Source organism: Rattus norvegicus, chromosome 4, assembly GCF_021556685.1.
Source record: "Rattus norvegicus strain SHRSP/BbbUtx chromosome 4, alternate assembly SHRSP_T2T, whole genome shotgun sequence".
In the NCBI taxonomy this organism is placed as follows: domain Eukaryota; kingdom Metazoa; phylum Chordata; class Mammalia; order Rodentia; family Muridae; genus Rattus; species Rattus norvegicus.
The window spans coordinates 68,476,488-68,497,500 of record NC_141537.1 but is presented as its reverse complement, the minus strand read 5'-3'; the positions used below and the strand labels follow the sequence as shown (position 1 = coordinate 68,497,500).

Below are 21,013 nucleotides of genomic sequence, written 5' to 3'. Positions count from 1 at the left end.
TGGGATCTAAAATGTGGCTGTTCAGAGCTGGGATAACCCAGCTGGGAGGAAGCCTTTGCTCAGCCTCAGGAAGTGTCCACTGTGATGTGCAATAGATTTAGACATCTGTCACTTCGGTGATGGTTTTCAGACATGGACCACCATTTAAGAGATAATTTAGTGAGTTTTTTTTTGTTTGTTTGTTTTTGTTTTCTATTTGTTTTGCTGTAGGTTAGACCTAAAATAAACACTCCACCACTGAACAACTTTAGACTCAGAGTTTCCATCTTCTGCACGTGACTGAAGTTGCCCTCTTTCAATGACTACTATCGATGTCACCTGCTTTGTGTCCCTGAGCTTGGCTCACACTAGCTTCCTTGTATCTCCCACATAGTTCCTTGGAGGCCGGATAACTGACTTATCTAACATGGATTCCTAACAGGCTCTGGAAAGGTGTGGCTGCTATTGGAGCCATAAGCCTTTGTGTCTTCTCAGCCTAAAAGAGGCAGGAAGTGGAAGAGTGAGGGCAAGCAAAGGGATGGAGGTTAAAAACTTTCAGGGATGCCACGTCACATGGGAGGTCACTATTTGAGCATGGCCACTGGTTTTACGTTAAGCTTGTCAAATTGGTTACATAATACCAACAACATATGATGTACCATGGTTGTCACTGCCACCATTTCTGATTCCCACATAATCTCACGCACATGAAGAAGCTCTCCATGGTCCTGTCTGTTTTGCTCCTGGTTATGTGAAACCTTTGACATGTTCACTTGTTGAAGTATAGCCAAGTGAGACTTCTGTCACTTCAGTTATTCCAGTTCCTCCACTTGAGGTTCTTTTACATATGATCACCATGATCTGTGTGAAGATCTGTGCCAACTATGGCTTATACTTTGGGGTAGAAAGCCATACACTTAGACCTTCGATTAGCCCCGCACCTGACAGCAAGGGCTCTTCCTGAGTTGGGAAGGGGAACTGGGACTTGTCAAATCCTCTCCTGTGGAATTTTTCAACAGCTCTCTGCAAAGCCCCTAAGTAGAATAGCACAAGAGCTGGACAAGGTCCCTGACACATTGCCTGTTGTCCTTGGCTGGGACAACATTTTCCTAAGGGACCTGAGAGAGAGCTTGTGCCAGCATTCGAAGCTTAGAATGACTGCGTAGGTTGTGGTAGGATTCCAAGGTTGACCTGTCTGTGTCAAACACTTTGCTAATCAACCAGCCTAATGCTACCACCCATACAGGAAAAATCCAAGGGTCAGAGAAGCCAAAAGACAGGTCACACAGCTAAATCAGTTTACAATTTAAACCAAGGCTTTCACCTCACTGATTGGCAACTGTTAAGAAGAGGAGGAACATGGGGAGAAAATGGGAAGAGGAGAGAACGAGGGTCAGTGCTCGCCTGTACAATGACTTATCCCACGGTTAGCATCAGCTGTCAACCTGACAGGGACTGGAGTCATCCAGGAGAGAAACCTCTGAGCATGGCTGGGGGGAAGTTTCTAGATTGGGCTGACTGAGGGAAGACCCACCCTAGATACAAGAACATTTGAAGACCAAAAATATAAATCATTTTAGCAATGTTTTGAAATTTAGAAAGAAGTGTTGTGAGACAAAGAAAACCTTGAACATCTAAGTCAATGCCACTTAGTCCTGGCCGTTCCAGCATCCCAGGACCTCAGGGGTACTCGGGCCCTAGAAAGATGATGTCCAAGTGTGAACCAACCCACCATGCTGTGCAAATGGTGCAATGGCCATTTAGTCTCTGACTAAAGCAATGAGTTGGGAAGCTCACAGGCAACAGGCAGGCTTCCGGGTGTGATTTCACCCAGAATGCCCAGTGCCCAGTGCCCAGTGCCCATGCATTGCCAAGTGCTTCCCATAAAACAAAGAGGCCTGCCTTAATAGAGAGGGAGCCAAACACACAAGTTTGCACCTGCACATTTTGGGGTGCTGGTCTCACTGGACATTTGAGCTGTCAGGAAGAACTGCCTTGTTCAGAGCTCTGGGCCTATCATGTGGGATGACCTTTATCATCATCATCATCATCATCATCATATTATTATTATTATTATTATTATCATTATTATTATTATCATTATCATTATTATTAATTATATTATTATTATTTTCTTTCTTACTCTGTAGGCCAGAATGGCTTCAAACTCAGAGATCTATCTTCCTCTGCCTCCTGAGGGATCCAAGGTGTGCATTACCATGCCTGGTTGGGTTGATCTTTCCTAAGAGATGTACAAGGAGAGTTGAGTGGAGGGAGGAAAAAAGAAAGAATGAAAGGAAAAAAAACCCAACACTTTCCAGGCTTGGCCAAAGAGACAAGAGCTTCCTTAGGGCATCTGTAGCAACCATTCTTACCACGGGAATCTGAGCGCCTGCTTCCTGGCTGCTTCCTTTAAGGGACAGACAGGGGCTAGCAGCAAATGGACTGATTGTCCAAAGTTAGGGAAGGGAAAGTGCCAGTTATGGGGGTAAAGACGGGTTAAAGGGGGACAATTTTATGGTAAGTGGACTAGCACAGGATCCCCAAGGCTCCAGCACAGGTGGGTCTGACCTGCTGGCGGCTCTGAATGGAGCTTTCTGGACTGTTAGCACTTCAAGGAACTGCTGCCCTCTGGGTTTCTCTGAACACTGTGCCACTTTGATACAGAGGGATAAAGTTTCCAGGGACTAATTTGCCTCCTGACTTTAGCCATCTCTTCGGCCAAGTTGTGGTCTCGTGGTGACTCATCCTTGGAAGTGTAACAGCCACGTGATGAGTGGACGAGACAGTCTTTTGAGAGCCTAACTATAGGCCCCAAGGGCCCTCAGGGTTTTTAGTCCAAAATAAAACCACTCACGGAATCAGTCACATGGCTTTAGATGAGACTGGTGTGATTCAACCTGTCCCTAGAGAAGTAGTCTTTGAGCTATCCATAAGGGCCTAAGGGCTGGCACTCACCCCTCACACATATGCAATGGCTTCAATTCCCTCCTCTGCTCCATATCCAAGCTGCCAAAACAGGAAACGTGTGTCTAAAGCTCTAGCTTCTCCATGCTACCATGTTGAGTGAGAACTCATAGCATTGGGTAACATGTTAGATGATCAAACACATCTCCTTCATATCTCTGTCCAACTGGACCAACCAAACATAGGCTAAAGACCAGCTGACCTTAGGTGTGTGGACATTTCTGCCAGCTCGTGTGGACTCAGATCCAGTTTCCATTGGTATTCAAAACAAGTCATCCTCAAGTTCAGTAAGTATAGGATGACCAAAAAGAAGGAATAAAAATATTTAAGTAAATTTTTAAGAGCCAAGCTGCTGGGAGGTTCTACAAATTCTTTAAAAAAATTTTTTTTATTTGGGCTTAGTGATCATCTCTGGGTTTAAGTTTTAGTGGAGCCGTCTCCGGAAGTACCAGGAGTGCCAATAGAGGTGGAGGGATAAGGACAAGATGGAGCCAAGACATACCTCACAACAAAACCTGAGGGGCAGTGTGAGGTGAGAGCTGTCACTCTTGAGTCCGGACATTTGTCAGTCCAGCATTTTAGAGTTTAAAAAAGAGAGGGAGGAAGGGAGGGAGGGAGGGAGGGAGGGAGGGAGGGAGGGAGAGAGAGAGAGAGAGAGAGAGAGAGAGAGAGAGAGAGAGAGAGAGAGAGAATTGTATCCCCAACCTTTTCTTATGAGACAGACTCTCTTCATATGGCTCAGGCTGGCTTTGAACTTGTGACTATCCCACTTCAGTCTCCTGAGTACAGGAATTATAAGCATGTGCCTCCACGCCCAGCTGAAAGAAGAGTACTTCTTTCAGTGATTTTTTTTTTTTTGATTCAATATTTACTCAGAACTGATGTGTGTTAGAGTCCCCAGTCATGTCACCTCAGCTCCCTGATGAGCTGCTCACGGCTCACATCAAATTCTGGAGCTTCACACGGCCATGCTCTACCAACTTGTCCTTGAAGCTACATGACTCAAAAATGGGATGTGTGAGCAGCAATGGGCTCTCAACGGTGGAAAATGAAGCTACGTGTTATTTAAGTTCCTTTTCATTTAATGCATCAAACTAATATGTGGAAGTGTTTCTGTATCACAAGGGACCTCTTGGTAGACGCTTGCGTGGAGTAAGCGTTTAATGTTTACCGAGTGAATGTATAATAGAGCTGAGCACTTAAGTAAACATGGCTTATTAAAGGGAAGGAGGCATGGTGTCGGTGGGGGGAAATCACGCCTCACTAATCTCCCCGAGTTCTTTGAGCAGATAAATAAGCGTATGGAAAAGAGGGAACCACGAACCCGGTTTAATTTGACTTTCAGAAACCTGTGAGAAAAATCCCACTCTAATGACTGTGTGTGTTTTTTTGTTTTAAAGTGAGTCACTAGGGCTGCTTTTGATCATGAATATGGAATTGTTTTAAAGACCGTAAACAAAGCTGAAGATAAGTGGAGTCATCCCAGATGGGAAATGATCTCCAGGGTTTCCTAGCGATCTGATCTATGACAGTCCTTGGGAGTGACCTGGCTGGGAAGGAGATAGGGACCCCCAGGTTCAGGCGTACCACACACTGCAGCTTCTCCATCCAGCCTGCGGACGTGTGAACATTCCACTTGGAACCAGAAGAGATGGCTTACCTTTCTTCTCATCGACACGGCTAAATACATGACCTGAGATAACGTCTTCTTACGGATTGATTCTTCCTCATGGGGCAAAGTAAACTCTATCACGGTACAGGAACTGCAGTAGAGAGCAGCTCGCCGTGCTGTGGCAAGAGCGTGAAGCTACTGTTCATATCTTGGTAGACCAGAAGCTGAGACAGACAGACGCTGGGAGACATTTCACAGTCAAACCATAACAGTCACTGTGTGTTTGGACCACAAAGGGGGTGTACAAAAAAGAAGTCCTTAGGCCTAAAAAATAAATCACTGACTTAGGACAAAACCCAGAAGTCCCAGATGGGATCAGTTACAAAGATAGCTGACGCAGGTGACCAGGAGTCTAGGGCAGAGAAGGGAACTGTGGTGGGAGCAGGGAAGGCTTCCTGGAGGAGGCAGAATCTGAGCGCCTTGAAGAGCAGCTGGGTTTTGCAGAGGTGGTGAAGCATTGAAAGCAGGCAATGGATACTGAGCAATTGTTGAACCTACCACACACTGCGCAGGGCCACGGCTCGTGTGAGCGGCACCATCTAACTTAACCACAGCCTAGTAAGGTAGCTTGTATATCCCCGGTTTCCAAAGAAGGAACAAGGGGCTTTAAGAAGTCAGGAGCTCACATTGCTAACAAGCACAAGCCCTGTTGTTATATTACCTCATGTTGTAGGAATTATCAGCATGTGCAAAGATCTGGGGGCAGGCTGGGAGGCTAGGGAGAGACTAGAGAGGCCCGGATGACCGGAGAGACACCTTATGTTGTAGAGATTAGGTTGGTACATGTGAACTGTCTCTGAGTCACACATGCTCCTCCATCTTGCGAGAAGACCTCCACACCTGAGCTCTTCCTCCCTTATCGAATGCCCTTAGTCTGGAATTTGGGGCCCATGAACTAGTGTGGGAGAAGGAAATTAAAGAAGGCCAAAAATATGGTATGGGAGAGAAGCCAACAGAGGCCAAGGGCAACTTTATTTAGTGGCCTCTGCTAGAACAAATGTGTTGGGCCTGTTTGCACCACAGGTGCCCATCAGAGAGCAGCCTTCTTCAGGGCCAGCTTTCCTGCCCCTTGAATGTCTCCAGTGTCATGGAAAGTCAAATAGAGGCTCACAACTCTGATGCCCATGTCACCTTCGGGGGCTCAGGAGAGTTCAGGAAGCACAGCAGAACCTGGAGATCCTTGTGGCCTGCTTGGGTGTGACTTGGTGCTTTGTGCTCTTTGACACATAAACTCTTAACTTGCAAGCCTGGCTGAAGCATCACGCTCAGCCTTTCAGGTCTCAGCAGGCCAGAGCTTGCCAAGGGTCTTTGGGTGAATGAATGGTCATTCCCAGAGCAGCAGGGAACAGCTAAGCTACTGCAATTCCCTTAGCCACTCTAAGGACACGGAGGCAGGGTGACAAATGGTCACCTTCTCTAGGGCCATGTGGGATGTGGAGCTGGGCACAGTGTTCTGGGGCTAGAAGATGAGCACAGTTTGGGTCAGTTACTCTGTTTAACTTTGATATGTAGGAATGTCACCTGAGATTCCTATTGTGGTAGTGAAGTACAGAGAGGGCTCTGGACTTGAAATGGGAGTGGCCTTCATACCTCTGCCCATCCTCAAGTTAGTCTGTGACTGGGTTGGCCATGCAACTTTTGTGGGTCTCAGTTTCCTTGTCTGTGAAATGGACAGGTTCACTGTATCAATATATATATATATATATATATATATATATATATATATATATATATATATATATATGTATATATCTGTATCAATCATTTATATCACTGTATCAATCATGTATGTATGTATGTATGTATGTATGTATTATGTTTATGAGTATTTGTCTGCATGTGTCCCGCACCACATGGGTACAGTGCTGGCGTAGGCCAGAAGATGGCAGTAGATCCCCTAGAACAGGAATTACAGGGAAATGCACACTGTCATGTGGGTGCTGAAAACCAGACCCAGTTCCTCTGCAAGAGCGGCAAGTGCTTTGAATGGGCGAATCTGCCCACCTCTCATGTATTCTTAACGATGATCAAAAACCCACTCTGGATTGCTCACCCAGCAGAGAATGCAAAGGAAGCCTAAAGTTTTATGGCTTCATTTCAAGCACTGTGCAGCCATAAGTAGGTTTTCCCACCTGAGCTTCCCATGTGTGCTGCAAATGTCTCCACTGGTCTGCTTCCTTCAGAAGGCTTGAGGTCATGGTGCTGTCTTCTTCCTCTTTACAATCGATCACGGTCCTCACTGTGCCTGTCCCATGGCAGGTGTGCACAGGGTCGCCAATAGCCACCAAACGAAGGAATGTACTACCTACCATCTCTGCAAGTCTGGTAAGTGAAACTCGGGGGCTGGGACGATGACTCAGGGCCAAAACGCTTGCTGTGCACGTGTGAGGACCTGTGTTTGGGTCCACAGACCCTGTAAAGTCAGATTCAGCAGCGTGTGTTTTCAATCCCAGTGTTTCCACAACAAGATGGGAGATGAAGGCAGAATTCCTTTGTGCTCGCTGCCAGCTAGTTTGGGGTGTGCAGCAGCAAATGACAAGAGCCTCTGTTTCAAATAAGGTGGAAGGCGGGAAGAGACAGGCACCTGTCTGGGGTCGTCCTCTGACCTCTCCATTTCTCCACATACTCTGTAGCCTGCATGCAGCCATACTTACATACTTAAACATGTTCAATCTCTCTCTCTCTCTCTCTCTCTCTCTCTCTCTCTCTCTCTCTCTCTCTCTCTCTCTCACACACACACACACACACACACACACACACACACACACACACACACACACAGTTTTTAATGTGACCCAGTAAGAGATGGCTGATACTCAGGTGGTCGAAATTTACACAAGCATCTGTTTATTAATGAGAGCACCTGAGACTCTCTCTAAGAATCAACATGAAGGTCACTAACCTTCTTCGTTAGAATTTCTGTCTCCTCACTTTGAGGAAATATGGGCAATACTTAGCACCGCCGTTTCTTCTATTTGGAATTTTTTTCCCTTAGAGGTAAAAAGCGAGAGGAGCGGGCTGGAGACTTGAACTGGCACGGGGGGGGGGGGGGGAGCTCCTCTGCGGACTCCTGCTGCTAGTCCGTGGGGCTAATTTCCTACTGGTATTTTGTTTACCTTTATTCCGTAGCTCACATGCTTCCCTAGAAAGATGTAAGCCCTGACCCCCAAAGCCTGCTCTCCCGCTGCTGTTTATTAACCTTGCTTGGTATTTCTCAATCACGTGACCTGCGCCCCGTGGCTCCTCCGGCTTTGAACACAGCTTTAGTCAACTCCCCTGTCTTTAGCATTTTTTTTTTTTACCAGCTCCGACTTCTTTTCGGCTCTGGTTCTCTTGGTGTTTCCTAGGAATAAATGCCATCCTTTGCAGCAGTTGTGAGCATTTCCCAGAAACTCTTTGAGAGGTTTTGAGGGGAGCATACTTCGGTCCCATCGAAGCTATTTAATTTGCTTCTCGTTAGTGGTGGTTTGGATGAGGATATCCCCTCTCCCCAGAGGCTCAGATATTTGAACATTTGGTCCCCGGGCATGGGTGCTGTTTGGAAAAGTCGTCGCACCTTTGTGAAGTCTTACTAGGAGAAGTACATCACTGGGGGACGGGTTTCCAGTGTTTGTAGAATCACCTCCTTCCTGTTTTCTCTCTGCTTCCATTTGAAGAGGTCAGCTCTCAGCTTCCTTATCTGGCCACCATGTCTGTTGCTTGCTGCCACCCTTGCCCACCATGATGAATGCTAAGCTCTCTGGAACTGTAAGCTAAAATAAACCCTTCTATAAATCGCTTTTGAACATGGTGTTTTATCACAACAGCAGCAACAACCAAAATAACTAATATCCTTGTTGGCGTGATAAGCACCCGGACCAAAAGCAGTTTAGAAAGGAAAGGGTTTATTTCAACTGACGGCTTCCGCTATCAGTGGAAGTCAGGGCAGGACCTCAAGGCAGGAATCTGGAAGCAGGAACTGAATGAAGCACCGACCATGGAGGAACACTGCTTGTTAGCTTGCTTCCAGGCACCCGCCTTTCTTATATTATCCAGGACTACCTGTCTCGGGATGAAACTGCCCACAGCAGGTTGGGGCATCTACCATCAACTAACAAACAAGAAAATGCCCTCACAGACAAGCCCACGGGTCAACCTGATAGAGGTGGTTTTTCTGCCAAGGTTCCCTTTTCCTAAGCGTGTCAGACTATCAACCGAGGTTAACTATCACAAGCCACCCCTCCATTCCCATACTCATAAGGATGACCCTGTCCCCCTCCATGCACAGAGAGGAAGCTACATACCATTCTGTTGGAAAAGTTACTGAAGTTCTCAACCAACACCTCCTTGATCATGTCTGGGTCTGAAATGACAATGTACATCCGACGGCCAAGATAGTACCTGGGAAGGAACGAACAAATCTGCTCTAAAACAGGACATTGATATTACCCATTTCTCCTACCCCCTGAAAGAACTCACAGTGGTTTAGAATGAAGGGTGAATGATGAGTGGGAAGTTAATAGGTAGCGATTGGAGAGTAAAGGCTCCAATGATAAGACATAGTAGATCTGCCACAAAGCGCCACCAAAGCTCTTCCCATCAACACTTTTGGACTGCCACCTTGTCCCAGAGCTGGAAATTTAGATGAAACACAGTCCCTGACTCAGGCAGCTTAGGAAAGACAGGTCAATAGATGTCAATGCACTAATGAAGGCCCCCAAGATCCAACAGTAAGATGGAGGGAAAGGGCCGAGTTTTCCAAAAGTGAGAGGTTGGCATTTTAGAACAAAGATATTTATAGTCATTTTACATTGGAGGGATTAGTAGATGTTTGTGAGACTGTGGGAATGATTAAACCTGCTTCAGGAAGCCTGAACTTTGTACAAGGAAGTTCAGCAGATACAGCATCTGAGAAGCAGAGACAGCCTTAGCCAGTCACATGATGCTGGTGAGCTCTGGCCATGGGAAGTACTTACACACGTGGTTTATCTTGATTGACATACGGGAGGACCCAACCCACCAAGACCTCTAGGGGGTTCCAGGTGCCTCCAGGGGGCTCTTCGTCTGGGGGAGGGGGGGGGTAACAGGATGGCAATTAGCACACAGCAGGATGTTCTGGCTGGCATGAGTGAGAACAGGGGATGCCTAGGTCAGTGCCTGGAGGGTGATGTGAAGAATTCTCAGGGATGGTTTCTGAAGATGAGCCAGAGTTGGTCCAAGTAGGGGATGGAGAAGAAGCGTGAGTGGGTGGGGCAAAGGAGTCAGTATTAGCACTGGGTCGCTCCCTCCCCCTGCTTAAGTACCACTGGGAGTAACTAGAGACCAACTGTGCACCGTGAAGTTGAGTAATTACAGGTCGAAGGGGCGAAGGGGCCAGGCATGCTTCCAGTGTGTGAGATGGCTTGTTCCTGGGTGTAACTGGCTGACCTGTTCCGAGCACCATGGGTCAGACTTTAAAAGGGAAAGAACATTTAAAAAAAAAAAAAAAAGCAGCTGAGTGTGCTCTAGCATTCTGACTCAGCTTTCGTAAGCGAAAATGCTGTCCATTTTAAAATCACTTTCCCTATCACCAAATAGGGAGAAAAAGTAAAAAGAAAGGGGCTGGTTAGGTGGCCCAATTGGCCACTTGTCCCATAAGCGTGACAACCTGAGTTCCGGTCCCCAGCATTCATGTAAAGCAAGCTGGGTGTGGCAGTGTGCCTTCAGAACCCCAGGGCTGGGAGAGCGGTGAAAAGACAGATGGATTCTCAGATTCACAGGCCAGCCAGCCGTGAGCGCCAGGCCCGGTCAGAGACCATGTCCCAACCAATAAAACAGAGAGTAATTAAAGCTGACGCCCAGCATTGGCCTTTGGCTTCACATGCTTGCACACACATGTGCACCCACATGCACATGTGCACAACACTTGAGTGAGCCGCACAATAGAACACATGGTCGCGCGCACACACACACACACACACACACACACACACACACACACACATATATATATATATATATATATATTTTAGAGGAAAAAAAGATTTATCTGGTTCCTATTAGGCACTCAGAAAATACTCAACCAAGTGATCATATTTTACAAAATTGTTAGGGAAGTCTGCGGACCACAAGAATTCAACAGATGTGGTGCATGGAAGGGAAGGCCACCAACTTGTTTCTTACTGTTTTAAACCAAGAACACTGAAAATAACCCAGGCCAGCCATAAACCAACAGTTTCCTAGACTCTGGGGCAGGTGTCAGAGATGCCCAGCTGAGAAGAACAGACACAGGCTGCTGTCCACATTGAGGAGGGTCCAGAACCTTCACCTCTACCCAAAGCAGGGTTTCTCAGACGTAAAGTGTGCATTAAATCACCCTCATCTGAAGAAATGCTAGCTGGGGGGGAAAGCCCCAATCTGAAAAAAAAGACTATAAAAATTCAAGAAGAAAAAAAAATGAAGAAGACAAAAGAACCTCGAATAGGGTAAACACAAACACACACCAAGGCACGTCGCAACTGAGCTTCTGGGAGAATAATGCTAAAAAGAAAGAAGAAATATCTTCAAGATGGCCCTTTGTGGGGATATTAAGTCAAAAGAGCAGCACATTTCTCAGCAGAAATCATGAAGACCAACACTCACACATGGTTTGGTAAATAAGAGAGCTTGCACAAACGTGTGCATCCAAGTTCAGCTCCCAGAACCCATGCATGAAGCCGGATATGACACTGTTTCTATAACCCTAGTATGTGGAGACAGGAGGATGGCTGGGTGACTTAGTTCCAGGTTCTGTGAGAGACCCTGTCATAAGAGAATAGGATGGGGAAGTGACAACAAGATGCTTGCAGCCCTCCTTCAGTCTCTGCCTACACAGGAGCATGCACATACACACGTATGAACAATACACAAAGGGGGGGGAGGAAAGAGGGAGGGAGAGAGGGAGAGGAAGAGAGACAGACAAAAAGACCACGGAAAGTAGGGGACTGGAATGATGACTCAAGTTGACTTGCTCGATTCCCAGCACCTATGGGGGAAAAAAATCTGGGCATGACTATGCACACCTGTAATGCTAACACTGGAGGGGTGGACACAGGAGAGCCCTGACCTGGATAGGCAGCCAATCCTGTTAATCAGTGAGCTCCAATTTCAGTGAAAGACTCTGTCTCAAAATACAAAGTTGAGAGAAATAGAGGAAGACATGCAACATAGATCTCTGACTTCCACACACATGAGCACCCATGTGCATATGTACAAACATGTACACATGCACAAACATGTATATATACACAGGTCAAAATCATGGAGGTCAGAAGGAACTGGTACATTGCCAAGTGGTATAAGCAAAGAATTTTCCACTATCTCTCTGATAGATTTCAGGAAACAGGTTTAAAAAAGCATTTTAAGAAGAAGGGCAACTAAGAATTTATCACTAGCAGATCTGTCCTCAAAGGAAGGCTGAGGGAGGTTCTCCAGCCAGAATTGAAATGATAACAGAATAATTTTCCCAAAACAAAGACCACGGAATGAGTAAAAATGTAACTGTAACAAGCTATCCCTCACAGAATGGGTAAAAGGTAACAGGCTATCCCTCGGCCCGTATACTTCTCAAAGTATGCTTGATGCTAACCCAAGAGCTAAAGTGCCATCAACGTTGGCCAATGTACTTGGACGAAAAGCTAGAGACAGTTACATTCTGAAGTAAAGAGGGAAACGGACCAGCAGGAACGGTTTCAGCATGTCACCCAAGGTGGCAAGGCAGCCCCACGCATTCACCAAGCTAGATCATGCATTCATAATTACGCAACTACTAAGAATAGGACACAAAATGATAAAAAACATTTTAATAAATAAAAAATGGGGTGTGTGGTGGCTCAACTATTAGGTGTACTTGCTGCTCTTGCAGAGGACCTGGGTTTGGTTCCTGGCACCCACATGGCAGTTCACACCCTCCTGTAGTCTGATGCCCTCCTGTAGAGACCCTCATACATTACCCACATAGTGGACAAAGGAAGAACTGCGTAAGGAGACAGAAGGGCAGGAAGGGGAGTGGCAGCTGATTGATAAAGTGCATGTGAAAATGCGGTCATGGATCCATTGCTTTCCATGTGGATAAAAACACTACTAATAAAAGAAAAATATGGTAACGGTCTGAACCATCCTATGACCACAAAAATGGAATTCATAATTTTAAATTTACTGAATCTCCAGATGGTTTTAGTAGAGAACTCTTCTAAACATTTACAAGCAACTAACAATAACTCTTTGCATTTCCTTCTAGAAAGTAAAAGCTTGAAATCAGGCTCTGCTTCCCTTCTAAAGGTGGTATTAGCTTGGTACCAGACAAAGACAGTAAGTTGTGTAGACTAGTGTCATGTGTGTCTTAGACACAAAAACCTTCAACAAATCAAATCCAGCAATATGTAAAAATATTTATACACCACAGCGGCTATCATCTTTGTTCTTAATCAACATCCACTTCTCTTTAACAAAAATTCCTTCATAATAGATCCCAACTTTGTCTTATTAAAAAGAATAAAAGGAAAACCGGGCCAGCAAGATGGCTCAGCAAGTCTGATGACCTGCGTTCAGTTCACAGGATTTACATAGTGAAAGGAGAGAATTGTCTCTTGTAGGTTTGCCCTTAACCTCTACAGGTGTGCACACACATACCAGCGCATGTGTGCTTGAGTGTACACATACATGGATCACACATGGATGCACACATGTGCATACATATGGAGGCATGTGGGAACACTTACACACACATGCACATTGACATGCAAACACATGCACACACATGCATGCACATGCACACCCGCATGCACACATGTATTAGTTATTTTTCTATTGCTGTGATGAAAACATTATGACCAAGGCAATTCATATAAGAAGGAACTTAGTTTGTCTTATGGTTCCAGATAGATATGAATTCACCACAGCTTGGAAGCCAGAGCAGGAAGCTGAGAGCTCACATCCTCACCTCAGAGCACGAGGCAGAACGAGCTAACCAGAAGTGACGGGAAGATTTAAACTTTTAAAGCACTGCCCCCAACCACTAACATATTACCTCCAGCAAGACCCCATTTCCCCAGCTTCACCAAACAACACCACACACGGGGACCAAATATTCAGTATTCAAACATCTAAGCCTATGGGGAACCTTCTTATCCAAACTAATACAGTACGGATGATTTATTTTTAAACGTTTAGGAAAAAAATCCACACAGAACCAACCTGGGATGGAGCCTAGTAGAAGAATATTTTCTTAGCTCAGGAGGTCCTAGATTTAGTTTCCATCATAAAAACACAAGCAAAACAATACACACACACACACACACACACACACACACACACACATACACACACACACACAATGTTAATGAAAGAAATCTAGGAACCCCTGTGTACATGCAGAGACAAACCTTGTTGATGGGGTGGAAGACGCTATAAAGGTACGATCCTCCTTCATTGCCTGCAGACGTGATGATGCCTTTCCTTCCAAGAATTAATATAAGCAAAGGCGAAATTACTCTAAAGTTTGTATGGAAAGACAAAAGATTAAGAATAACTGATTTTTTTTTCTGGAAGAATGAAGCAAGAGAAATGTGTATACCAGGAACGTGACTGCAGCAGTGGAAACCACAGTACTGACAGAGAGAGGTAGATGCATACATGTACATTCTATACATACACACTCACATGTGCATATGTAGTTGGATAAAATCTGAATAGTCTCTGTGTATGAACCAAGTTCCACCTGCTATTGTTGATAACATGTTATAGTTTTACCTGCATGTGTCGTAGATCACCAAGGGGGTAAACTAGAAATAAAAGAAGACACTGGACCTCTCAGTACATTTTTTTTGTTTATTTATTTGCAAATTCCTGTGCATCTAATATTCTTTCAAACTAAGATAATGACTTACAAGTCATTCAGGAAGTTGATACAGTTTAAAGACCAGCCTTGTTCCCAGCCAAGCCTGTTCTACCAAGCTTGGGTGGGCCCCAGAAACCCACAATAAATACTTGCTCTCAGATTCTGATGCAAGAGGATGGCCACCCTCCCAAGACAGCACTGAGAATCTCAGCAGCTGTTCAAAGCCAGGAACAGAACATTCAAGGAAAGATGGGCCCCACCCATGCCAACCAGGCCCTAGTCTCGGGCAGGAGTGGGACCAGTCACCTCTTATTTTAACAAGCTCCCAGGGGATTCCGATGCCATTGGCAATGAATGGATTGGGGCCCACCTTCCAAATCTTGATGTGTGAGCAGAGGGCACTGCCCATTTGTATTTCCCTACATCCTTAGAAAAGAAAACCAGTTAGACTCTGGGAGGCACTCATATTTTGGCAAGATATTTGTATTGAGTTTCTTATGATCAAAATAATTTTTGTACACCCTTTGAATTTTTTTTAAAAGCAAAATAATACTTGTATATTCTGGTGGAAGGAGCCGCCACGGGAGTCTTTCTGTATTTTTCTAGTAATATTACTAATGCTAAAACCAATTTTGCAACAATTCCTTTAGAATTGCCTCAGAGCTGCTTTATGAACCTCGGGAGGAAACTGGCCCCATTTTACATGTAAATTGTGTAATCTTGTGAATTTATGCTTATAAAAATGCTCATCTGTAGTTTGAGGAGCTCCTGGCAAGATCTTAAATAGAGGAAAATGCATTTGACTTCCACAGTTGCGGCCTTCCCTTCCCGAGTCTGGGATGGCTACACCATGTGAGTCTGTCCACCACTTCTCCTCGGGAAGCCACCCTCCCACACTCTGGAGTTCAGAAACCTGATCTTTGTGTTATTTTTACCATGCACCTTGGTTTAAATGTCTCTACCAAAACCTTTGCTGTATTTAATCTTCATTTGGAGGGATGCCTTCAGGTGGGACCTTCGGGGACTAATTAGACCGCAAAGCCTCAGAATAGATGGGTTAGTGGGTCAGTCATTGAGAGCAGATCTGCTGTGAAGCTTGCTTTGGTACCACCTCCAGGATGAACTCTTCTTACCATGTGATGGTTTGTATCACCTCAGGACTCTGCGTGGAATGTCCATCTGCATCTGGTCAGAGCCTCTCTGCCTCCAGAACTGTGAGCTGGAGAAACCTTTCTTCTTTATAAGTCATTCAGTCTGAAGGGTTTGGTGATAGCAAAAGAAAACAGAACAAACGGTATGTATTTTCCTGCTCCCTGTTTCCTGCTCCCTAAGGTGGTGCGCTCAGCAGGCGGGGTCCACGCTCATCTGTCACCCCTTGTGGGGGACAGTTTTAGGCACAAACTCTTCAGACTATGTTGCAGCTGAAACATGGGAGTAAAATCTAGGTGATCATTATAATTCCCTATTGATTTAATTCTATCAATCCTGTTCATTTAGAAGGAAATATGGTTCTTGAAAGTTAAGCCAAGGGGATGCAAAGAAACTTCCCACACCACGAAACTGGTCAGTTCTCTGAACATTTCTGGTCACAGTCATTAGCACTGGTGCTTGCTTCCTGCCTGGCTCTGAGCTTCCTACACATTAAGTTTTGAAGAAAATGGAAGAGGAAGTTGTTCTACTCACTTCTAGAACAGGAAACTAAGACTTGCTCAAGACAAGGACCGTCTGACCCTGACTCAGAGCTGTCCCTCTCCAAGATGGCCAGCCTTCCCTCTCTCCCCAGGCTGGCCTGGTCTGTGAAATCCAGAGCAAGCAGGTGTGTGAAGGGGCCAGGCAGACTCTAGCCGTGCTGTCTGCATCTTTCACCCCTAAACTGACTGTGTCTTTTAAAGGTGCAGTCAGAGAGCGGATTCTTGCTTAATGGACCAGAAACCCCTTTCCAGTCTAATTAAGGAGGTGAGGTCTTACTCCCTGCTAATCCAAGTTGCACATCGACTACTATAGGGGCAAGAAATTCATAACCAATTATTCATTTACATTTATTTATGCACATAATAATTTGCTTATTCAACCCCAAAGCACCTGGTTGAAGAGAAAATGTAGGGGAACCAATGAAGTATTGTGCAGTTAAAAATAACACTTATTTGACATGCTTAATTGGTGGTTTTCTTTTATTTTTCTCTCTTTCTAAAATAAAAAAAAATAACAACTGACCATTCTAACCAAAATAGCACTTCTGCCTTCTTTCTGGGAACCATGACAAGCGAGACTATTGGCATTAGCCTGGGGGTTGTCTGGCCTTGTTCCAGAAGGCCTGCCTCTGGCTGGGGTGACCAAACTGTAGGGTTGTTCATGGGGTAGCAGTGAGGGCACATCACTCACAGTCACACGGAAAGACCCAGGCTGCACAGCTAGATGGAGGTGCACCTTGTAAAAATAGCACTGTGGGTCTGTTAATGAGTACCAGTCAACCCCAGCATTAATTAGTACATTCAAGACGTGTTTACTGAGCACATACTCTGCCAGGCATCCAGTTGACAAATTCTTGTGAGTCTGGAGGAAAATGTACTGGGTGTGTATCTGAAGCAAGGAATTGTGGACACTTCCCATTTTCTCTGTAGTTGTTTCCTTAATGTCTCAGGATTTCGAAGTGAGTTTGTGACTTTTGGAAGACGGAGGAAGGGGTTGTTGCTGGGTTGGCCTACCGAGGCCATCAGGGATCAGGGTGAGGTGACGATACTGTGTCTTTGGGCATTGGAGGCTTGGGGACTCAAATGCAGGCCTTGTTTGTAATTAATAGTTGTGTTGTCACCTTGAACAAATCATGTCTACTCTGAGGTCATGGTGAAGGTCAGCAGGAAGTTTGTCAGCAAGGAAGCTGTTGTCAGTGTGGAGAGTGAGCAGTGATGGCCCCGTCTATGAGAAATGAACTGATGGGGTTGGGGATTTAGCTCAGTGGTAGAGTGCTTGCCTAGCAAGCGCAAGGCCCTGGGTTCGATCCCCAGCTCCGGGAAAAAAAAAAAAAAGAGAGAGAGAGAGAGAAATGAACTGATGAGTACCATGTTGGGGGGGGGGTGAGTAGATTCCTGATGAAAGCCTGACTTCCACATCAGCAGAAGGGATCTGAACATGTGCGTGATTAGCAGGACCTACCGGGCACCACTAGACACCAGGTGTCTAACAAACCCGCACCTAGGCGACGGCCTCAGTTCCTCGAAATAGAAGATGCTACAAGGCAGCTGCTGGCCTGGTCTACACCTCACCTTGGCTGGATATAGAAGTCCCAGGAAGCTCCACAGGTAAAGGTGGCCATGGGCTCTGGCAACGACTGTGATGAACATCTAGACTCACAAATTCCAAGACATCCAGAGAAAGTTCCGGAGAGTTTGCTGCTCCTGGACATTTGTCTTAAGTAGCTCTTCCTAGACTCACAGCTCCCCCTGGACTAGCAGCCTCCCCTGAGTTAATGGCCCCTGGACTAGCTGCTCCTCCGGGTATGACAGCCCCCACAATGCTATAGAGAAGCTCTAGGTTCCATATTACAAGTGGAGTGGACTGGAATCACTTTCTTACCCTCATGTCAACTGTGTTTGAGCACGGCTGCTTTTACTTGCAGTGGCTCTTTTGAGGAGCAGGGATAGGGATGGGGGTGGGGTAGCAGATCTACAAAGCCAATCCCCATGAAGGCCAAACCTACCTCTTGGGGACAGAAGGTGAGTATGTCACCTCACTCACTGTAAGCTCTGATGGATTTCCACTCTTTGAAACGGGTGCCAGTCCCTTGACCTTTAACCGAGGCCCTTCTGTTTTCCTACCAAAGTTCATGGATTCCTTTTGACTCGATAATTTTATGGCATCCGGTAGGCCCAAAGAATTACTTAACACTTCTGTTCTTGAGTAGCTAAGTCCAATGATAAAACTCATGCTCTAACAACTTAGTGGACAATTAAAGGGACACCCTTTCTACTGACCCCCTGTCTTCACAGCTTGTATAACTCCCCTTGATGGCTAGCATACAGTCATAGATCTAGAGGGACAAAGTGTCATTGTTGGGGAGTGTAGAATCTTTAAACCTTTGACCTCAAACCAAGGCTGCCAAACGACCATCTCAACCAGTTTCCACGCTGTGGTGATGCTGGGATGTGTTATCCAGAGGTCTCCTCAGGGAATGGTCTACCATCTAGTGCAGAGACAGCTATTGGCTGTGTGTTGGCTTCAGCTACAGGAAGTTCTGTCACCTGAAAGCCAGCATCCACCGACAGTCTGGAGATGACCCTGACAGATCCTGTCTTCCTAGCATCACAGACAAGAATCCTAGCAGACATGCTGTACCCCAAGCCCATCTCATTGTCAGTCAGGAATACAGCCTGCAAGACCTGCTTTAAACAGCTCCATAGCTGTGAGCAAAGACAGTCACCAACATCCTGAGCCTAGGAGCCAGGGCTCTGTTGTGTGATGAGCTGGGAACCATCTCTGTCCCCTTCTCCAGCTTTCCCCTTCCCCACTGCCCCTGTCTTCAAGACTTTTCCCTGACGGTTCTTTCCAAGTAGAGTGTACCTTCCCTTGTGTTCCTTATGCTCCCCACAAGGCCATAGTCAAGTACCCCCTCCCCCACAAGCCTTAGCACTTACAGCCTGCATCCCATGCCCCATGTCTGTTCTGTTTTGGGAATACTAGCCCTTCCTGCCAAGATCTCTCATGCACCTTGGACAGTGTTTTAGGAGTCTATTGCTGTGAAGAGACACCATGACCAAGGCAACTCTTATAAAGGAAAACATTTTCACTGGGGCTGGCTTACTTTTTAGAGGTTTAGATCATCCTCACCATGGCAGGAAGCACGGCAGCACCCAGGCAGACACGGTGCTGGAGAAGGAGCTGAGAGCTCTACATCTTGATCTGCAGGCAACAGAAAGACTGCAAGCCACACTGGGAATGGCTTGAACATATGAGACCTCAAAGCCTACTCCCACAGTGACACACTTCCTCCAAAAAGACATGTCACTCCCTACGGCCAAGCATTCAAACACGTGAGTGTGTGTGTGTGTGTGGGGGGGTGCAATTCTATTCAAACCACCACAGGCAGTGTCTGTGTTTCCCTTCCAAATCAGATGATCACTTTCTTTGAGCAGAGACAGCAACGACACTCTCTTGTGGGGAGGAATGGTGTCCTCTGCCACCACTCAATGCTACACACAGACAGACATGGCTATCGAGCAGACAATTCTAAAGAAGGGCCAGTGGGGAGCACTTACGGAGATAGGACAGCCATCCCTGCTGTCTTGTGCCATTGAAAGATCAGTGCACTAGCCCTGAAGAGTCAAGGATCGGTCACAAAGTGGGTGTCCTTCCCCAGGAGGAGCAGAGAATTGGTGGCATTTGGATCTATTTGGAGACACTGGGCAAATCAGAATCTAGGCCACTATGTCTGGTCAATGTCACAAGTCTTGGATTAAAGCAAGTTTTTGCCTTCTCGAGCACATTCCTGCTGACTGCTAGGGATATGCATGTTGGTCTCCAGGCAGGTTTCTAAGCATTAGTGACAATGGAGGTTAATGGGGTCCGGGGTCCCATATGAAGCCAATCTGGAAAAGGTCAGAGAACCATGGATCCACCAGGGTAGGCCTCAAGAAGAGGAAGCCTCATTATGACTTGCCCTGTTCTTTCTCAAGCTCACACCACCTTCTGCGTGCTTTCCTAACCATTCCCACCCCATCCACACCCAGGGAAACATGGATGGGGCTTGCTCTACGAGAGAGGGGTTGCTGCCATGGTATAGTATATGTATGCTGCCTAGGTTCCCAGGGTGTGGGCAGCCTGTGCTTCCCAAAAGGCCTCAGGCTTGTCTGCTAGGAGTCGCAGGTCCAGGCAATGATCTACTTCTGAGTCTGCGGCTCAGAGGCAGCCATTCTCCATCGTTTCTGGATCTAAGCGGAAGATAGCCTCCCGGCTCCAGCCCTCAGAGTCCTCATCTGAAAGATGAAGCTCCCCTCCCCCGTCCTGGTGAGTTATGACTATATTAAGTTATAGTAAATCTTTCTCCAAAAACAGAGCGATGGCTACAAGAGAGAATTGGGCAGCAAGGGAAAAAATATCTGAAACAAAACCTATACTGATAAACCTCCCGCCTCTATGGAGTCTATCCACCCACTTAATTTATTCAGTTAATAAAACGTATTCCCCAGAGGGGGACAGGCAGAGGTAAGCTGGAAGCCAATCTGCCTGTGTGAGCGGGCTATGTATGTGTATCTCATAACAATAAAAAAAAAAAGAGTAATTAAGAGATGTATTGAAGTGTGTAGAAATCCTGAAGGACACAGAAGATTCCAATTCAAGTTAGTGTCCTTGGCGCAAATTTAATTCAATCGGGAATAGATAAATAAAAATAAAGAAAAAAAACCCAAAAACAAATTCAGAACAGATGTTAGGCAAGCTATTTTTTTCACAGTAAGAATCATAAACATGAAAAACAGCCTATAAGGCAAAGTTGTTGATGCCAACAGCATCAAGCTACTAAATAAATAGTTGGATGGTTCCTCAGGGACAAAGAAACATTAAAATAG

The 21,013-nt window shown here is 45.9% G+C and overlaps 1 protein-coding gene across 2 annotated transcripts in view; it reads right to left on the bottom strand.

Moving 5' to 3' along the window:
* The window catches only part of Tbxas1 (thromboxane A synthase 1), a 159,944-nt gene that overhangs the window by 97,599 nt on the left and 41,332 nt on the right, over positions 1-21,013 (bottom strand). For both annotated transcript variants that reach the window (NM_012687.2, XM_087656007.1), the window contains 1 exon segment: positions 8,902-8,998. In NM_012687.2, coding sequence (NP_036819.1) covers positions 8,902-8,998 — 97 coding nt within the window.